At 36.5% G+C, this 18027-nt stretch overlaps 3 protein-coding genes across 12 annotated transcripts in view; 1 reads left to right on the forward strand and 2 right to left on the reverse strand.

Annotated features, from left to right (window-relative positions):
• LOC105768983 (uncharacterized) overlaps positions 1–10436 on the forward strand; it is a 29557-nt gene extending 19121 nt beyond the window's left edge. For 5 of the 10 annotated variants that reach the window (XM_012589301.2, XM_052633667.1, XM_052633665.1 and 2 more), the window contains 17 exons: positions 28–612; positions 712–834; positions 916–1041; positions 1380–1628; positions 1713–1832; positions 1922–4288; positions 4393–4518; positions 4604–4729; positions 5073–5312; positions 5388–5504; positions 5602–7815; positions 7922–8023; positions 8106–8219; positions 8339–8968; positions 9100–9213; positions 9299–9409; positions 9602–10436. In XM_012589301.2, the coding sequence (XP_012444755.2) occupies positions 28–612; positions 712–834; positions 916–1041; positions 1380–1628; positions 1713–1832; positions 1922–4288; positions 4393–4518; positions 4604–4729; positions 5073–5312; positions 5388–5504; positions 5602–7815; positions 7922–8023; positions 8106–8219; positions 8339–8968; positions 9100–9213; positions 9299–9409; positions 9602–10159 (8022 nt within the window). In that variant the 3' untranslated portion in view covers positions 10160–10436. The remainder of the gene's footprint in view (positions 1–27; positions 613–711; positions 835–915; positions 1042–1379; positions 1629–1712; positions 1833–1921; positions 4289–4392; positions 4519–4603; positions 4730–5072; positions 5313–5387; positions 5505–5601; positions 7816–7921; positions 8024–8105; positions 8220–8338; positions 8969–9099; positions 9214–9298; positions 9410–9601) is intronic. The other 5 variants (XM_012589311.2, XM_012589336.2, XM_012589352.2 and 2 more) reach the window with 4 other exon arrangements.
• Positions 10437–11095: 659 nt separating this feature from the next.
• LOC105769062 (40S ribosomal protein S17) lies at positions 11096–11787 on the reverse strand. Its single transcript, XM_012589453.2, has one exon. The coding sequence runs from the start codon at positions 11713–11715 to the stop codon at positions 11287–11289; it is 429 nt and encodes a 142-aa protein (XP_012444907.1). The 5' UTR covers positions 11716–11787; the 3' UTR covers positions 11096–11286.
• A 919-nt stretch (positions 11788–12706) lies between these two features.
• On the reverse strand, positions 12707–17299 carry LOC105769051 (pescadillo homolog). Its single transcript, XM_012589432.2, has 13 exons — positions 17146–17299; positions 16956–17041; positions 16195–16443; positions 15982–16107; positions 15778–15862; positions 15554–15664; positions 15079–15172; positions 14668–14930; positions 14410–14517; positions 14192–14313; positions 13726–13945; positions 13402–13596; positions 12707–13027 (listed from the first exon to the last, which is right to left on the reverse strand). Exons 1-13 carry the CDS (start codon positions 17173–17175, stop codon positions 12917–12919), a joined length of 1800 nt encoding a protein of 599 aa, XP_012444886.1. The 5' UTR covers positions 17176–17299; the 3' UTR covers positions 12707–12916.
• Between the last annotated feature and the right edge of the window lie 728 nt (positions 17300–18027).

Consider the following 18027-nt stretch of genomic DNA (forward strand, 5'->3'; position numbering starts at 1 on the left):
CTGTTGATTGACAAAAGTTAACTTTAGCAGGCTGATGGTAGTGAAGATACTAAAGAACAGGTCATGGAGGAAGAAAGTAGCACAAATGAACCTGAAGCCATGTTGGAAGGTGAAACAATTATTAGTGAGGTTATATCCAAGGAATTGGAGGAGCATGGAGCTGTTATAGAAGAACAGAAAATAAAAGCAGAATCATTTGAAGATGAAGAAAGCTCACAATCAAAGATCACAAAAGAGCTTCAAGGTGCCGTGGAAGATAGAGCAGCTGCAGTTCATATTGTTCCAGGTGAGACATCAACAGATAACCTTCATTCTATAACCTCTACATTGCCTTCTGAGGTCAAAGAAAACGAAACAATGGAAACAGAACTGAAAGAAGATGAAAGTACAGAGAATATTCAAGAACAAACAAGAGAGATAGAGGAAGTCTCAAATTTCAACAAGGAGACATGTAAAAGGGCTTCTGACAATGAATTACTCACTGAAACAGAAGATGCTGCCAACGAAAAGAAAATTGTCATGGCAAGAGATGAGACAGAGGGTGAAGAACATCAATGCGAGAAAACAATTGAAGGAAATGAAATCACGAAGGATAAAGATTTGGACAAAGAGGTAGGCAAAACTAACTCAAAACCTTAACAATTTCACGTACTTCCTTGCAATTAAAATTTATTATTGTGAAAACTATCAAATGAGAGAGCAAATTGACAGGTTATGGAGAACAAGGAAGTTACTGAAATATCTTATTCAACTTCCCATTTGGAAGAGATGATCAAAGATGGCTCTGGAGAAGAGCTAAAGGATAAACTGGTTGAAGACAAGAAATATGAAGAGGTCAGGAAATGAAAACCAAACTTCGTTCATCTTACATATTCTTTCTTTTCAATATCTGTACTGAAGCTTTGTCCTTAACAGCTCATTGCGGAAACTCAAAAGACCAGTGGAAGCGAGATAATTGAAGACCAGATCAAAGATAAAACTGTTGAGGATCCAGGCCAAGCTTCAGTTGTCAAGATTGAAACCACATCGGTAACAGAAGAGGTTAGCCTACCATTGAATCCTCCTTTCAAACCTTTCATAATATTTTACGCAGATAGGAAGTATAAGTGTGCAACTTTCTAGTCGATTCCATGAATCGGTTCATATTACAAAAGAGATTCCAGGTTTTAGTACAAAAATGTGATAAATCATTGAAGGACGTCATGAAATCAAATCATTGAAGAAGACAACAACCAAAATTATATATATACACCATAATGGAAAATAAAGTTGTATATAATGTCTAACCTTGTCCAAATGTTCATATCACCTCAACTGTTTCTCTTTAGTTAAATAGCTGGGTTTCTTCAGCCCTCAACTAATGTATCAATTTCAAACAGAATGTAGCAATAGCAGGTTTTGGAGAAAAATCAAAATCTGAAACAGAAGCAGTGGCTGAAGAACAAAGTAAGGATACAATCCCTGAACACACCAAAAGCCTAGATGATGAAACCAGCATTGGTGTTCAGAATCAAGAAACTGAAGAACAGATAAAAGAGGAACTGAAAGACAAACTGGAAGATGAAGACAGCATCAGCAGTGAACAAAACACGAACGTGGTTACGAAGGCTGTAATTTTGTCTGAAGAGGTAAAGAACACTTCTGAATATTCTGCTTACATGATTATTAAAGGAGATTTCTTTGTTATACTGAAAAATATTCATTTTTGGCAGGTTGATAAGGAAGTTGAGAAAGTTGATGGTATTAAAGAGATTAAAGAACATGTCATGGAGGAAGAAAGTAGCACAAATGAACTTCATCCGGTATCAAAAGGAGACGAAGCAACTAATGAGGTTAGATAAGTGATTCACAATTAATACTTATACTCAAATAGCTCTTTTGATATGTCAAATTCTCAAACATCTTAACTACATACTGACAGGTCAAAGACTACAGTGCCGTCTCAACTGAATGTATTAAGGTAGCTGCCTCCAAAGAGCAGATAAAAGCAGAGGTTGAAGAAAATTCGACCAATGACAAAGAAGGATCCGACCTTACGAAAGAAATAGAAGAAAGGAGACAGGACGAAGATTCCAGAGACCCTATAAAGGAGCACGGTGAAGACAGAGAAGAAGAAAAAATCGAGGAGATTATTGATGACTCAAAATTTTGTCATGAAGAAAGTCCTATTGAAGCTGTGACAGAAGTAATAGCAGGGACAAGCTTAAACAACACTGAGGTGAATGAGGAGCTTGTAAATACAGCAAATATCAGTTCAGTCAAGATGAGTTTAGAAACCATTGAAAGTGATTCTAATCAAGAGACCAAAGAAATAGAGAAGGTGCAGCTTGAAGAAACATCCTCCAACTTGGCACCAGAAGCCCCAACTAACAACAATGATGAAGCAGAGATTACTGAGAGAGATCTCAAGGCATTTTACATGCCCAAAGATCAGATTGTTGAAGCCGAGAATGGCCTAAGTGTGGAAAAGTTGGAAGAAGTAACTGGTGAGCAGATTCTTGAGACTAAAATACCAAAGGAGGGGACCACAAGCTTTCCATTGGTTTCTAAGGAGGAGGAAGAAAATGTAAGCTCGGTTAAGAAGATAGAAGAAGATAAATTAAGTGAAGCAGACACTTCAGAGAAGATCTCAGAAGATCCTTTTGATGCAAAGGAAGTAGCAGAAACATGTTCAGAAAAAGAAGCAATCCAGGAGCTTGACGATGCTAAGAACGATGAAGCTGCCACTACTCAATGTCCCCAAGTGGAGGAATCAAGTGAGCAATCTTTGCCTTCAGAATTGACTGTCGAGAACCTAAAGTGTGGAGCTGAGGCCAATGAAAAAGAGGAAGAAAAGGTGAAGGAAGTGGAAATTCTCGAAAAGGAAAGACCTCAGGAGCCTGAAGCTGTTATGGATCAAGAAACCATTATAGTTCAGGCTTCAATAACAGAAGGATCACAAGAGATTGAAGCAAACGAAGAGAAAAGGAAAGAAGCCAAAAAGCTTGACGATGGGAACCGTGAAGACTCGTCAGCTGGAGAAACAGAAAAGCTAAATGAGCTTCAATTAGTTACTAGAGAAGAAATTGCTTCTGGTCAGTCTTCCTCAGAATTGACTGAAGAGAGCCTAAAGCATGGAGCTGGGGCCAATGAAGAAGAGGGGGAAAAGGAGAAGGAAGTGGAACTTCTAGAAAAGGAAGGACCTCAGGAGCCTAAAGCTGTTATAGATCAAGAAACCATTATTGCTCAGGCTTCATTAACAGAGGAATCACAAGAGATTGAAGCAAACAAAGAAAAAAGGAAAGAAACCGAAAAGCTTCACGATGGGAACCATGAAGACTCATCAGCTGGAGTAACAGAAGAGCTAAATGAGCTTCAGTTAGTTACAAAAAAAGAAATTGCTTCTGCTCAGTCTTCCTCAGAGAAGCAACTTTATATTTCAGCCACTGCTATAACTAGTGAAATGCTAGAGCATGAAACAAAGGAGAAAGAAGATGAGAAAACAAACGATAGGCAAATCATAAAAGATGGGACTGAAGAAGATGCTTCAGATGCAAGGACAACAGCAGAGATATGCTCACAAAAGGACAGCTCTCTCAAGCTAGAAGCTTTTGCAGAAGACGAAGCAACTGCTGGTACAGCTGAGAAGATAGAAAGTGAGAAAAAAGGCGAAGCAGAATTCTCACAAGATAATGGAGAAGATGTGATCTTACAGAAGGAACTGCTTCAGGAGGATGAAGCTCTTGCAGCAGAAAATAATAATTCGTCGCAGACTATTCCAACGGAGAAACCTGAGGAGAAGATTCTCAATCCTGTTGTCACATTGCCATCAGAGGAGCATGAGCACGAAACCATCAATGAAGTTGACAAGCCTGAAGAAGAGAATATGAAGGAAGAAGAAACAAAAATTGGAGAAATTGATGGAGTAAAGACAGTGGAAGAGATAAGCACAGAAAAGGATGAGATAAAGGAGGCCAAACCCGTGTTGGAAGTTGAAAATGATCACCTTCATATCACAACATCTGCACTGCCTTCTGAGGTCCAAGGAGATGAAATGAATGACATGGAATCGAAAGATGAGAGTCCCGAGAAGATTCAAGAAAAAACGGGAGAGGTTGAGGAAGCCTCAAATTTCAAAGCAAATACATGCGAAAAGGCTTTAGACAATGAATTACTCACTGAAATAGAAGATGCTGCAATCAAAGAGAATCTTGTCAAAGCAAGGGATGGGTCAGGGAGTGAAGTAAACCAGTGTGAGAAAACAAATGAAGGAAATGAAATCCCACTGAATGAAGTTTCGGTAGAACAGGTAACCAATACTAGCTCAAAAATCATAAATTTTTCATCTATTTCTATGTATTCTCGTTTCTATTATTATCTAGATGACTATTAACTAAGGGTCAAACTTGACAGGTCACAAAGAACAAGAAACTTACTGAAACAACTTATTCAACTTCTTGTTCGGAAGATCTGATTACAGATGGCTCTGGGGAAGATGAGGTAAAGGAAAACCCGACTGAAGGCAAGACATATGGAGAGGTAAGGAAACAGAAACTATAACTTTGTTCATCTTCCATTTTTTTTCTCCTATATATATACATATTGAATATTTAATCTATAACAGCTCGTTCAGGAAGTTCAAAAGACCAGTGAAATTGAGATAATTGAAAACCAGATTAGAGATAAAACTTTTGAGTATCCAAGCCATGCTTCAATTTCCAGGATTGAAACTATAACAGTAACAGAAGAGGTCAGACTACTTTCAACCCTCCTTTCAAAGTTAGCATAATATTTTATGCAAATGTAAATGTAATAGAGACTGCAACAGACTTGTTGAATTCACGTTCCAATGACAAACTGGATTCAGATTTTAGTATAGAACATGGTTAACTCAATGAAGAACCTCGTCAAATCAAATTATCAATAGAAAACAAAAACCAAAACTTCATATGTATACGATAATGGAAAAATATAGTTGTATAGTATGTCTAATCTTGTTCCTTTGTTCATATCAGTTATCACCATTCAATTGCTTCTCTTCATTTAAGTAGCAGATTTCTCAAGCCCTCGACTAATGTATTAATTTCGAACAGAATGTTGAGCCAGCACTAGCAGGTTTTGAAGAAAAGCCCAAATCTGACTCGGAACCCGTGGCTGAAGACCAAAGTAATGAAACAATCCCTGAAGACATCAAGAGCCAAGATGATGAAACCAGTCAAGAAACCAAGGAACATATTACAGAGGAACTGAAACACAAACTGAAGGATGAAGTCTATATTAACAGAGAAGAAAATGAAAACGAGGTTACCAAGGTTGTCGTTTTGTCTGAAAAGGTAAAGAGCTTGTAGAGATATTTTGTCTTCATGTTTATTCAAGGTGCATTTCAGTTACATTATCATTGTTGGCAGGTTGATAAGGAAGTCGAGAAAGCTGATGGTAGTGAAGCCATCAAAGAACATGTCATGGAGGAAGAAAGTAGTACAAATGAACTTCCTCCAGTATCAAGAGGAGATGAAGCAAATAAGGTCATCTCAGTAATTCTTAATAAATAGTTATATACTTCTATTAAAATAGTTCTTTTTATGTGTCAAAATCTCAAACATTTTAACTATGTGTTAACAGGCAAAAGACTACAATTCAGTCTCAACTGAATGTATCAAGGAAGCTGAGTCCAGAGAGCACATAGAAGCAGAACAAACAGAGGTTGAAAGAAAATCAACCCATGACAAAGAAGGATCCCACATTATAGAAGAATTAGAAGAAAGGAGAAAGGGTGAAGAGTCCACAGATCCTGCAAAAGTGTCCAGTGAAGATAGAGAAGCAGAAGAAAAAGCTGATATTATCGACGACTTGAAACTCTGCCATGAAGAGAGTCATATTGAAGTTGTGACAGACTTAAGAGCACAGACGAGCTTAAACGATGCTGTGAAGGAGGAGCTCATAAATACATTGAATATCAGCTCAGTCAAGATGGGTCTAGAAACCATTAAAGGTGATGCCAATCAAGAGACTAAAGAAGTAGAGATGGGGCAGCTTGAAGATATATCCTCCGACTTGGCACTTGAAATCCCACTTAATGACAACAATGAAGTGGAGGTAATCAAAAGAGATGCTGATGCACTTTACATGCACAAAGATCAGGTTGCTGAACCTGAGAAAGGCCCAACAGCAGAACTGGAAGCCAATAAAACTGAAGACGGTGAAGAGAAACCGGATGAGCAACTTCAAAGTTCTGCTTGCACATTGCTTTCTGAGGGTGAAAATATCAGAATTGCAAACCCGATTGAGAATATTGAAGAAGAGATCCAGAAGGATGCTGAAATAAAACATGAGAGCCGAGAAGATTCTTCTGACACAAAGAGAATAGAAGAGGTACGCTTGCCAAATGAAGAACAAGGAGAGCTTAAAGCAGTAGACACAATTGCTGATAAGGGTCTTCCTAATGATGAACCAGAGGAGAAAATTCAAACTATATTTTCAACATTGGCTTCCAAGGAAAGCGAACATGGAACTGGAGCCATAAATGAGGAGATAGAATATGGCAAAACAAAGGAAGAAATACCCAAAAAGCTAGATGCTGTTGCAGGAGATGAAATAACTGGTGAGCAGACTCTTGAGACTAATAAACCAGAGGAGAAGACTACAAGCTCTCCATTAGTTTCGGAGGAGGAAGAAAATGTGAGCAAAGCTGAAAAGACAGAAGAAGAGAAAATAAATGAAGCAGACATGAGTCTGGACAAGATTTCAGAAGATCCTTCTGATGCAAAGAAAAAAGCTGAGACATGCTTAGAAAAACAAGAGTTTCAGGAGCTTAATGATGCAACAAAGGATGAAACTGCTGCTGCTCAAGCTCTTCAAATGGAGGAATCAAATGAACAATCTTTGTATTTAGAATTCCCTGTTCAGAACCCAAAGCATGAAGCTGATGCCAGCAAAGAAGAAGAAAAGGTGAAGGAACCTGAAATGCTTGAAAAGGAAGGACCTGGTGAGCCTGAAACTAAGGAGACAGAAGATGAGAAAATGAGCGAAGGGGAAATCATAAAAATCAAGACAGAAGAAGAAGCTTCTGATGCACAGATTACAGTAGAGATAAGCTCACAAAAGCAAAGGTCCATTGGGCTAGAAGCTGTCAAAGAAGATGAAATGACTGCTGGTACAGCCGAGAAGATAGAAAGTAAGAAAATGGAGGAAGCAAAATTCCTACAACGTGATACTAGAGATGATGTGACCTTGCAAAAGGAACAGCTTAAGGAGGATGAAGCTCTTGCAGTAGATGATAGTGCTACTTCTCAGACTACCGCAACAGAGAAACCCGAGGAGCAAATTTCAAATTTGGTTGCCACATTGCAATCTGAGGAGTATAAGCACAAAACTGTCAATGAAGTTGACAATACCGAAGAGGATGATATGAAGGAAAAAGAAACGAAAAATGGACACATTGATGGAGTAAAGAAAGAGGAAAAGATAAGCCAGGAAAAGGACAAGATAAAGGAAGCCGAAGCCATTTTGAGAGGTGAAACTAACCACCTTCATATCACAACCTCTGTATTGCCTTCTGAGGTCCAACGAGATGAAATGAATAAAACAGAATTTAAAGAAGATGAGGGTCACGAGAAGATTCTGGAACTAAAAGGAGAGGTTGAAGAAGCTATGAATTTCAAAAGGGAGATACATGAAAAGGCTTTTGACAATGAACTACTCAACGAAGAAACAAAAGATGCTGCAATCAAAGAGAATATTGTCAAAGCAAGAGATGGGACAGGCGGTGAAGAAAATCAGTGTGAGCAAAGAAATGAAGGAAATGAAATCATACTGAATGAAGTTTCAAAAGAAGAGGTAAGCAATACTGGATCAAAACCTTAATAATTGCATGTATTTCTTATTCATTCTCCTTTCTATTATTGTCTTCTATAACCAATAACTGAGTGGCCAAAATCAACAGGTTGCATCTTATTCGACTTCCCATTCAGAAGGGCCGATCAAAGATGAGGCAAGAGAAAATGTGGGTAAGGATGAACCGATTGAAGACAATACATTTGAAGAGGTCAGGAAACCGAAACTAAACTTTGTTCACCATATTCGCTCATGTTTTTTAGTATCTAAATTGAACCTTTGATCTATAACAGCTCATTGTGGAAGCTCAAAAGACCAGTGAGAATGAGATAATCGAAAAGCAGATAAAAAATGCAGTTGTTGAGGATCAAAGCCAAGCTTCAGCTGTCGGGATTGAAACCACAACAGTATGAGCCCTCCTTTCGAACTTTGCCTAATATTTTATGCAAATGAAACTCTAGTTGGAAACAGAACAGTTTTGTTTGACTTCATGAATCTAAGCAGCTCTTCATTCATCTTTTATCAGGAATCAAGCTCCAAAATATCCATTGCAGAAGGCAATCAAATACTCAATGATATTCAGCTGACTGATGAAACAACAAAGACAGCATCTGATAAGCAGATTCCAAGGGAATTTGATCACATTGAGAACATGGAGATAACAAGTTTGGTCGTCGACGAATATTTTCGGATAGATTTGCAGGACAGAGTTGATCCGCAAAAGGCTGAAATCGAAGATGTCGAAGAGATCTATTCAGGAGGAGTAGAACATGCTGGAGAAAAAACAGCAAATAATTCAAGTGAAGAAATAATCAAGGAGTCTGTATCCATGGAAGATTTGACTAAGATATCATCATCTGACCATGTCGAAAGCTTCACGAAAGGAACTTCACAATTGACTCGAGACTTGATTGAGAGAGAAGCAAAAGATGAAACTGATGCTTCCCGATTTCTTCTTGTGGACAAACAAGAGAATAAATATCCAGCTCCAGTAGATGCAGGAGAAGAAAAAGAACAGATGGAAGTGGAAACTCGAGATAAAGATTCTTCAGATACGAAGATTGGAGACAATATATGCTCGGAGAAGGAAGAAAAAAAGGAGCTAAAATCTGTTGTGGAGGAAAAATCTATAGTTATCCAACCTCCACAAACAAAGGTTAGATCCAATTTAAACCTTAATAATTTCGTGCACTCTTCACTCGTTCCATTTTCTCTCTTCTTTTTGTTTTGCTCTTACACTTTATATATGAACTCAACAACTGCTAACAATGGGAGCAATCATGACAGATCAATGAGGACCTGGTTTCTCATTTTGAAGATGGCAGCAAAGAAGATGAACATACTGGAGACAAAACAAAAGAAACCTTCGAAGTCCCAACATATGAAATTCAAAACGAAAAGGTCAGTTCTCGAAATGCTCATCTATAATCCTTTGGTTCTTTTCTTGCCTCTTCTCTTTTGATCTTGAATCTTAAATTCACAACAGCCGACCTTGGAAACTCCAAAGGATGCTGCAAGCGACAATATCGAGAAAGAGACTGTTGCTAAAGATGAAACCGTGAAGGATGACATGAAAGAAGCCACTATAGTAGAGGAGGTAAGAATCTAGTAAGAAAAATGATATCACATTATGAGTAGAAGGCAATGAAACAACTTCAAGCTTAATGTAGTTTAAGAGGGTTCTAAAAGAATCCTTTTCAAGGTCCATTCATGGAGTCTAAACATAAGTCATTACATAACATACTATGTCTAGCATAGATATATCACTAATGTAACATTTGACGAACAGATTCCAGGAGAGAAAGATCCTATTGAGTGCAAAAAGACAACAAATTCAATTGGCAAGCAACAGTTTCCAAAAGAACAGCAGGATGAAGCTTCTGAAACCTCAGACAAAGTTGTAGTTGGAGATTTGGAACCTAGAAATGCTCGAGAGATATATTCAGAAGCAGGACCCGATAACGGAAAAGAGAAAAGACCAGAGAATGCAGGTGCTGAAAAATCTGAGGAACCTGAATCAGAGGATTCCGCTAAGCTATCATTGTATGACCTACTCCAACGATCCACAAGAGAATTACAAGGAGCTAAAAATGTGATTGAAGAAAAGGAACTAGTGGTAAGCAAGGAAGAACCACCAGAGGAAGAAGCAAAAACAGATGAAGATGAAGGTGATGAAAACAGTAAGACAGAACCTGGCATTAAACCACATAAAAAATCTCATAACATACTGTCAGGTGTTGGATCGAAAGTGAAGCATTCGATTTCCAAGATGAAGAAGGCAATTACTGGTAAATCATCTCATTCAAAAGAATCGAAACCAATATCACCAAAGGAGAGCAAGAAATGAGGATGATCCAAATCCAATTGTGTCAATCAACAAAGAATCACATATGCTTAGGTGGTTTCTAATAATGGTTTGTTTTCAGTCAAATTGTTTTATGTTCATGGCATTGTTTGCTTAAGCTTGGAGTATTTTTACAGCATATTGAGAAAGTGGTGTTTCAAGTTAATTTTTCATGAAAATACTGGGAGAGTAAGCATGACTGTAAAACAGAGTATTACGAAGTCGCAATATTTCTAAGCTTGCTATAATCACATTTATGCCGATCAGTTTGTTCATTAAAGATTACATCACCTAATTTTCTCCATTGAAAAAACGCAAAACCAAAACCTTCCTAACCTTGCTTAAGGGATATTGAGCTCTTCACTACTCAACCCAACAAGTGTTCATCTTCCATGCATTTATCCATATGTAATATTAATACAACCATGATCATGGAATATAAAGACAACACAAAATTTGATTCCAAAGATCATGGAAGTTGGATAATATTAACTCCAAGTTGATGGATGCTGTGCGCAGCTGTGGAATTGAACCATACTTTATTTGAACATCATATTCAGTCTCTTTCTTGCAATTTCCATTGAAATTTGCAGAACACGAGACTTTTTATTGAAAAGAAACTCCCTATGAGCACACTTCAAAGACCATCTGAATACATGGAATTGAATCATATCTCACTAGAATTGAATAAGCAATGATCATCTTTTTAGTTTCTTGATTGCAATTGCAACTGAAAATTGCAAAACAAGAACTTAATATAGAAAACAAATTCCCTATAAACTGAATTGAGATTCATTAACCTAAAAAGGAACTCCGAATTTGAATGCCAAATGAGGGCTTGAACTCATACTCTTTACCCCGTCATTTCATCTTTCAAAAGCTAAAAACAAACTTAGAAATATAAAATGATTTCCAAAGAGAAAATGAACTCAATAGGAATTAATTAAACAAGCTAACAACTAAATATTACCCATTCCAAAAACCTTCGAAAGGAAGTTCTTATCAAACTTAATAAATTTTCAGTAGCATTAGACATAACTAAAATGGTTCCAACAAAAACACAAAATCCCAAAAGAAAACATATTAAACTTAAAATTAAGAACCCATCATATCCATGGAAAACACACCACTTAAAACCTCCTTCCGGGTCCACCACCACGTCCGAACCCGACTTGAGGAACCTGAACAGCAACCGGATCAACCTTAACAATCCCAGGAAGATCGGCCATTCCAAGAAGTGAAAGCATATCAATGGTTTCCTTATCAACTTCTATTGAATCAACAGCAATAGCCGATATATCGGGGACAAAATCCATACGACGCTCACGCTCTTCTTCCTGAAGCTTCAGAGAAATGCCACGAACCGGACCCTTCTGGATCCGTTTCATCAAATGGGTTGAGAACCCAGCAATCTTGTTCCGGAGCCTCTTGGATGGGATAATAGCTACTTCTTCGATAACCTTTTTGTTGGTGTGGAAATCAAGCGTCATGCGAGAGTAGTACCTCTCGATTACCTGACGAGACGATTTCTTCACAGTCTTCGTACGGACGCGTCCCATTGTTTGGATCGGTAGAGGGGCTGCGTGGGTGGCTGAAGTCTTTGCTAAGAGGAAACTAAGGAAGTGAAGGTCAGGGTTAGATTTTTTAAGTTAGGGATTTTATATATGGAGAAGGAAATTTTGGGTTGGGCTTCAGATTTATTTTTTATTTGGGTTTGGTTGAGCCCAATTAGATGAATATTAGGCTCATCACAATTATTTTACTTCATCACTAAATTTTAATATTTTATAAAAAATATTTTTTTTGTAACATATAATTTTTTAAACAATGCCTATTTGTACTTATAACCTCTCCATCAATTCTTAAATCTGGATAAAACGTGTTTAAGTGCACATCAACTTATGTTATTCTATTTGTTACAATAGCAACGGAGACTCAATCAACACAATTTTTATTAACTAGATTATAGATGAAAGAATGTACATAAAAACATATTTATGAAAACTTTATATAAAATTAAATAGAAATGAAGCTTTCAACTATTCTCAAAAGTCACAAATACCAATATCAACACCATTTACATTTGTGCCAATCCCGTCTTATCATTAATGTTTTTCAAACTAAATTAATAATTAAACCAATCAAGCCACCAGTTTATTAGCTTGATAATTCAGCGAATTCGACTAAAAAATTATTAAAAATTTAAAAAATAATTTAACTGATTTTTTAATCAATTTAAACGAATTTCCAATCTAACCTATTCGAAAGTTGAAGTTTCGCATCTACATACTGTAAATCAGCTCGCTGACCTTCTGACCAAACCGTTGACTCCAGCTACGTTCCATCGGGGGCGTAAGTATGCATAAAGCTATTTAATTTCTCCTTTCCAAGATTTATTTTATTAAAATATTTAGCTTTGATTTTTCTTCATTTTCTCTTTCATTATTGGAAATATTTAGCTTCGGCTGTGATTAGTGGAAATTGTTCATTTACCCTCAACATTAAGAGCTTGTATGTAATTATACCAATAGGAACCTTTTGATTCTCTAATTTTGGGACTGCAAGATAGATATGAATATATTATGATGAACCCAGTTTTTGTTTTTTTATCATTCCAAATCTCAATAACTTTAAACCATAACTAGACAAAATTTTAGCCATTTACACCAATAATTGGCGCAACTCTAAACTTACAATCACTATCAACCTTGACTAGCTTTGTCATAAAACAATATTACCAAAAACATAAAAATAAAAACCTCAAGAAACTTGAGCTTTTTTATGTTTCTTCTCAGATTTCTGAGCTGCTTCAATATTCCTCTTCCGCTCCTTGAGTTTTTCAACACGCTCCTTCTTCTGTTGCTTGCCCATCTGACCAAATCGAAATACAATCAAGTCAAACCAAAGATGAAACATCGATTCATAATGTGAAACTCTTCCTTTTTTTTTCTCATGTGTCCAACACGTTCAAACATGGGCAATGCTATGATCTTTCACATATATGGAAAAACTATAAAAAGATCGAAACATGCCTATGTCGGATACATACTCATCCCCTTCCCTTTTTTCTCCAAACCAGAGAAAAAACACTTTAAATTAATAAACTATTGCCTGCTGGGAACTACTAAGACGAAAACCATATCTATGCTGGCAAACTTCCCAATCGATAGATCAACTACAACAAAACTATGATAACATGGAAAGTTGGGTGCTCAAAGCTATGATAAGAAGGTTAATGAAGTTACCTCAATGGCCTTATAAAGCCCCCTCTTTTTACGAGACATCATGAGTCTTGATGGATCCTCGGCACTTTGCTCTTCTACATCAGGAAGAGATTGTTCCTTAGACTCGGTGTCCTCAGAGTTCAGCTTATTTATACTTGAGACACCCTGAAGTTCCATTTTCAATTCATTATGATACTGCTTCTCGAGAAACATCATCTGCAAAAATATAAAACCATTAAGTCAGTAAATGCATAAATGAACTTCCTAGGATTTCCCACGTAAAAGCAATATAATTTTTGAATGTCCATCATGTATTGAATTTTCTAGAAATCCAGCACAACATACCTCTTGCTTCTTCTCAGCAGCTTCCATAGCCTCTGTTCTATTGATAAACCCTTCTGCCAACATATTTTGAGAGTTATCCAACTCATCATTTCCCGTGCCAGGCAAAGGTTGAATATCACTTTTTGCAGCAGCCTGTAGTTGTCTAATGGTCTTGGCATAATCAGGAACATAACCTTCGGCCTCATCATCAACAAAAGGCGACAGATGTGGAGGTGGGTCCCTATTGACAGGAAGATGGCAATATCAAACACCGATGGCATTGACATGAAATGACAATATTCAAGCTTCAATTGCAATTAAGTTATTCATATTGATTCAAGGGGATATGCACACACCAAATTATATAAATGAAGAAACCAAATTAGAAAATGAGAACCGGAAAGCATAAACTGAACCAAAACAAAAGAAAAAAGTTAAAACACAGTGATTAAAATAGATATTTCAAGAGCAAGTTCCAAAAATTTACCTCCCAACCATATATGGCTCAGTTGGCAAGATGATCCGTGCATTTATACAGTCATAAACCCACTGAGGTTGAACATATTCTCTTGAAAGATATACATGTCCCTGGGTTGGTCTGTCCACAATCTACACAAACAAAAACATCAAGTAAAAAAGGAAGTCTCCAAAACCAAAATTACCAGGTACCTGCAAACCTCACAAATGTTCTGTTTATTGGCGCACCTGATGAGTGATGCTATCATCAGATTCAGCGAATGGAGCTCCATCTCCTTCCCAAGAAACAATACCTCCAAAAGCAGGAATGACAAAAAGCAGGGATTCTCTTGGAACCTGAATACAAGGAATATTAGGAACTATTCCAACAGAAATGAACTAATCTAAAGAAATCAAAGCCACTTAGTGTACTGCTTCTGTTGAACAAAATGAAGCAAATCTACACAGACTTGATATAGAACTTCAGCCAGGAAGAATTGATCTCACCTCACGACTCAAGAAAATTTTCTTATTTTGAAAAAGATTTTTACAGTTCCTTGTAGTTTCGTCTTCCTCAATTTCACTGGATGCATCTTGAACAAGGTGCATTAGTGCACCAGGTTCGTTGGCAGGCAGTTGATGCTGAAGTTGAGCAAGTCGTAAGTCAGACTCCTCCTGCTCTTGCTCCGATCTAGATGAACCAGCAACTTGAGGTTCTTGAATAGCAGCTCTGTGGTTAGCATCAAAATACCTTGATAATGCATAGAGATCTGCAGTATTCAGAAACAGAAGATTAATATTTTCATATACATCCAAGAGGAAGAAATTTACAAGAATAATTCATAGTCAGCACTTAAAACTGCATATAATTCTGAAACATGCAAGTGTCATTACAAAAAGTAAAGCAATACAGCAAACCTGCTGCCAGAGCCTCCAACCGGGGATCCAAAATAGGAGGATACTTCACATTTATAGAATGATAAAGTTGAAAATTGACAAAGCCAAGAAGTGCCTGCACTCAAAATATATAAATGAAAAAGAAATAAAAGCCAATAAATTGAAGTAACTAGCAGATAACAACAGCTGGCGATAAAGTAGCTTGAAACAATTTACAAACTTATCATAAAAGTAGCAAAGCAATATACGTGGAAAACATGACTTAAATTGATAGGTAATCTAAAATTAAAAAGGTAAAATAAAAATAACATAACAAGAACAACAACTAACAGCTTCTCCTTCATGCTCAGCTTAAAAGCTTATTTTACCTATGTTTCTAAGACTTCATGACACACCTCCCACCTTTCTGACTATGACAGTCCTTGCTCATTAACAAAAAGATTCTATATCTGTTTACAAACTAGGACACATGGAGAGAGAGAGAGAGAGATGTAACCTCATAAAATTCCAAAAATGTTAGCATGACATTGAAGTCAACATCATCAGTCAATACTTGTTGCCGTGCATGTGGTGCTAACCATGTGATTTTTTGACCATCAACCTCAGCCTGCATGGGGAAGAGAGTAACCTTAAGCAACATGCATAATAGAGAAGGTAGAAACTGTATAATAGCTGGCAGGAAAAATAATTACAATTAACAGCAACATAAGGTCCCAGTACCTGGTAATATATACCCTTTACAGCCACAAAAACCTTCCGCAATTTATGTGTTCGAGAAATGTAGGCTTGCCATTCATGACACAACCTGAAAAAGGACCGAGAATAGCAAGACAAAGATGCAACTGATGAGATTCTAGAAGTAAGGTAACCATCAATCGCTCTCTTCTTGTTTTATTTCTCAATAATAATGAAAAACCCACCAACCTTCGACAGTTATGAATGCGCTTCACTTCAATTTTAAGCCTATCAATGGCAGGCAACATTGCAAACAGGTGCACCATTGTAAGAGGATCATCCAAATCTCTAAGTGCATCAATAAATGTTGGATACCTAAAATACCAAACACATTTAGATACTACAGAATTCATACAACTACCAACGAGAGGAAATAAAACATACAAAGATTGTTTCACAAACCTATCACGGATGACCATATCAAGTCTGTAAGAAGGTGCACGAGATAGAAGAAGCTTTGCTAACTCATCATTCTTTTTAGCCTTAGCTTTCTTTATCTTCCTTTGATATGCCCTTATTTCTCTAAACTTCTCAAGTAGTGGATCATGAAGAATGTACATGACATCCTTCAAGTGATAGTAAGTATGATGATTTCCTTTCACTTTCTTCTTTGGCTCTCTCGGAAATACTCCTTTGTGGATGCATAATTTCCTGCAATATTAAATCCATTAAAGCAAAACGAAGCCAACCATATTTAATAAAAAATAACAAATCCCATCAATACGCGTTTCATTTGGTTGAGGCTTTTTTTGATGTTTTCTTACTAAAATCCTCGATTTTTTATAATAATAATAATAAAAGCAAAATTATATCAATTAAAAAAAACAAATAGCTTTAAAATATAATAACATAAAATGAACATAGTAATAAACTCATCCTGAAGCAAAAAGCTAGCAATAAGAATATTTTCCGTACACACTTCTTCTCTTTGCTTCAGTGAGCAAAAAACAGTTAGCAAAAGTAGCAACTAACTGCTTAGCAAAAGTAGTAACTAACTGCTACCTGATGAACTAATCTCAGCTTAACGAAGCTCAATAGTTTCACATTCTTAGCTAATTAATCTTCGAAACTAAAAACAACATGAAAAAAATGATAAAATAAGGCAAATAAAGGAAGCTTAAATAATAATAATAATTAATAAAAGTGAGAAAGAAGAGATGAACCTGAAATCCGAAAGGCTAACTTGAAGGATTTTAATAGCTTGTGACCTCGTCACATATCTCGCAGCATTTCCTTCCTTCTTCTTTCCCTGTAAAATTTCACCATAAATTATGAGAAAAAAATCCTTACAATAAGTCAAATTTGAAAATTTAAATCGCCAATTTGAAAGCAATAAAGTTCAAAAGAACTTGCCGGGGGTCGGTAGTGCTTTGGTTTCCCCATACTACTGTGGATAGAATTGGGAAACTGAGAACCAGGAAAGCCAACAAAAAAAAAAAAGGAGAGGCGCAAAAAGGCAGAAGAAACACTTAGGGTTTAAGCTTTAGATAAATATAGGATTTTGAAAACGATGACGGCTATCCGGGTAGGATTCTCCTTTCATGGGCTTAGGTTTTTCTTGCAAGCGGACTATAACTGTGTGGCCCAAATAACTTTAGATTATTTCGCTTATGTCTTAAAGTTTTTAATTATAGTTTATTTAAGGGTAAACTATCCTATTAGTCACTATTTCTTTTTGTATATTTCTATTTTAATCATCAAACTATAAAAACATTTAATTTAATCACTAAACTATCCGAATTTGTTTTTTAGTCTATGTCGTTAAAGCATAAGCAGCTCTATAACATAAACTTTTTAAAAAAATTAGTTAAAAGTTGTGGGTCCGATCACATTATTATCTTACATTATTTATTATTTATTATTTTTCCCTATTTCTTTCTCCTTTTTTTTCATTTTATTTCTTATCCTTCTTTCTTTATTTTTAGTAACTTCAACCATAGTTACTGTCTCCAACAAAACTCGCAGCTGAAAAACTCTCCTCTTCATCATTTTTTAAACTGCATAAGTGATTTCTTTGAAAACAATAAGCACAATGGCCAAAAGCATTGTTAGCTCAAAATAAAGACTTCCAATCCGTCATCATACGCCTTTGAATCGCAGCCAACCCAAGATATGTTACTCTCCGCCACTTTCCTTTTTCTTATTCTTTAAATCGTCAATATGGTGCCCTAAGGCCTTTAACCTACAAAACCCGAAATGAGTACGGGTTCCTCTATTCTCTCTTGTCTTCTATTT

This window comes from Gossypium raimondii, chromosome 7, assembly GCF_025698545.1.
Source record: "Gossypium raimondii isolate GPD5lz chromosome 7, ASM2569854v1, whole genome shotgun sequence".
Lineage (NCBI taxonomy): Eukaryota > Viridiplantae > Streptophyta > Magnoliopsida > Malvales > Malvaceae > Gossypium > Gossypium raimondii.

What these genes read in the sequence shown, in the direction of transcription:
- LOC105769062 (XM_012589453.2), bottom strand. Translation starts at nt 11,715, where the DNA reads ATGGGACGCGTCCGTACGAAGACTGTGAAGAAATCGTCTCGTCAGGTA.
- LOC105769051 (XM_012589432.2), bottom strand. Translation starts at nt 17,175, where the DNA reads ATGGGGAAACCAAAGCACTACCGACCCCCG. An exon ending in CAAAGCACTACCGACCCCCG is followed by an intron (nt 17,042 to 17,145) that starts GCAAGTTCTTTT and finishes GAAATTTTACAG; the next exon opens with GGAAAGAAGAAGGAAGGAAA. An exon ending in CATTTTTGGAATTTTATGAG is followed by an intron (nt 15,173 to 15,553) that starts GTTACATCTCTC and finishes TTTTGAGTGCAG; the next exon opens with GCACTTCTTGGCTTTGTCAA.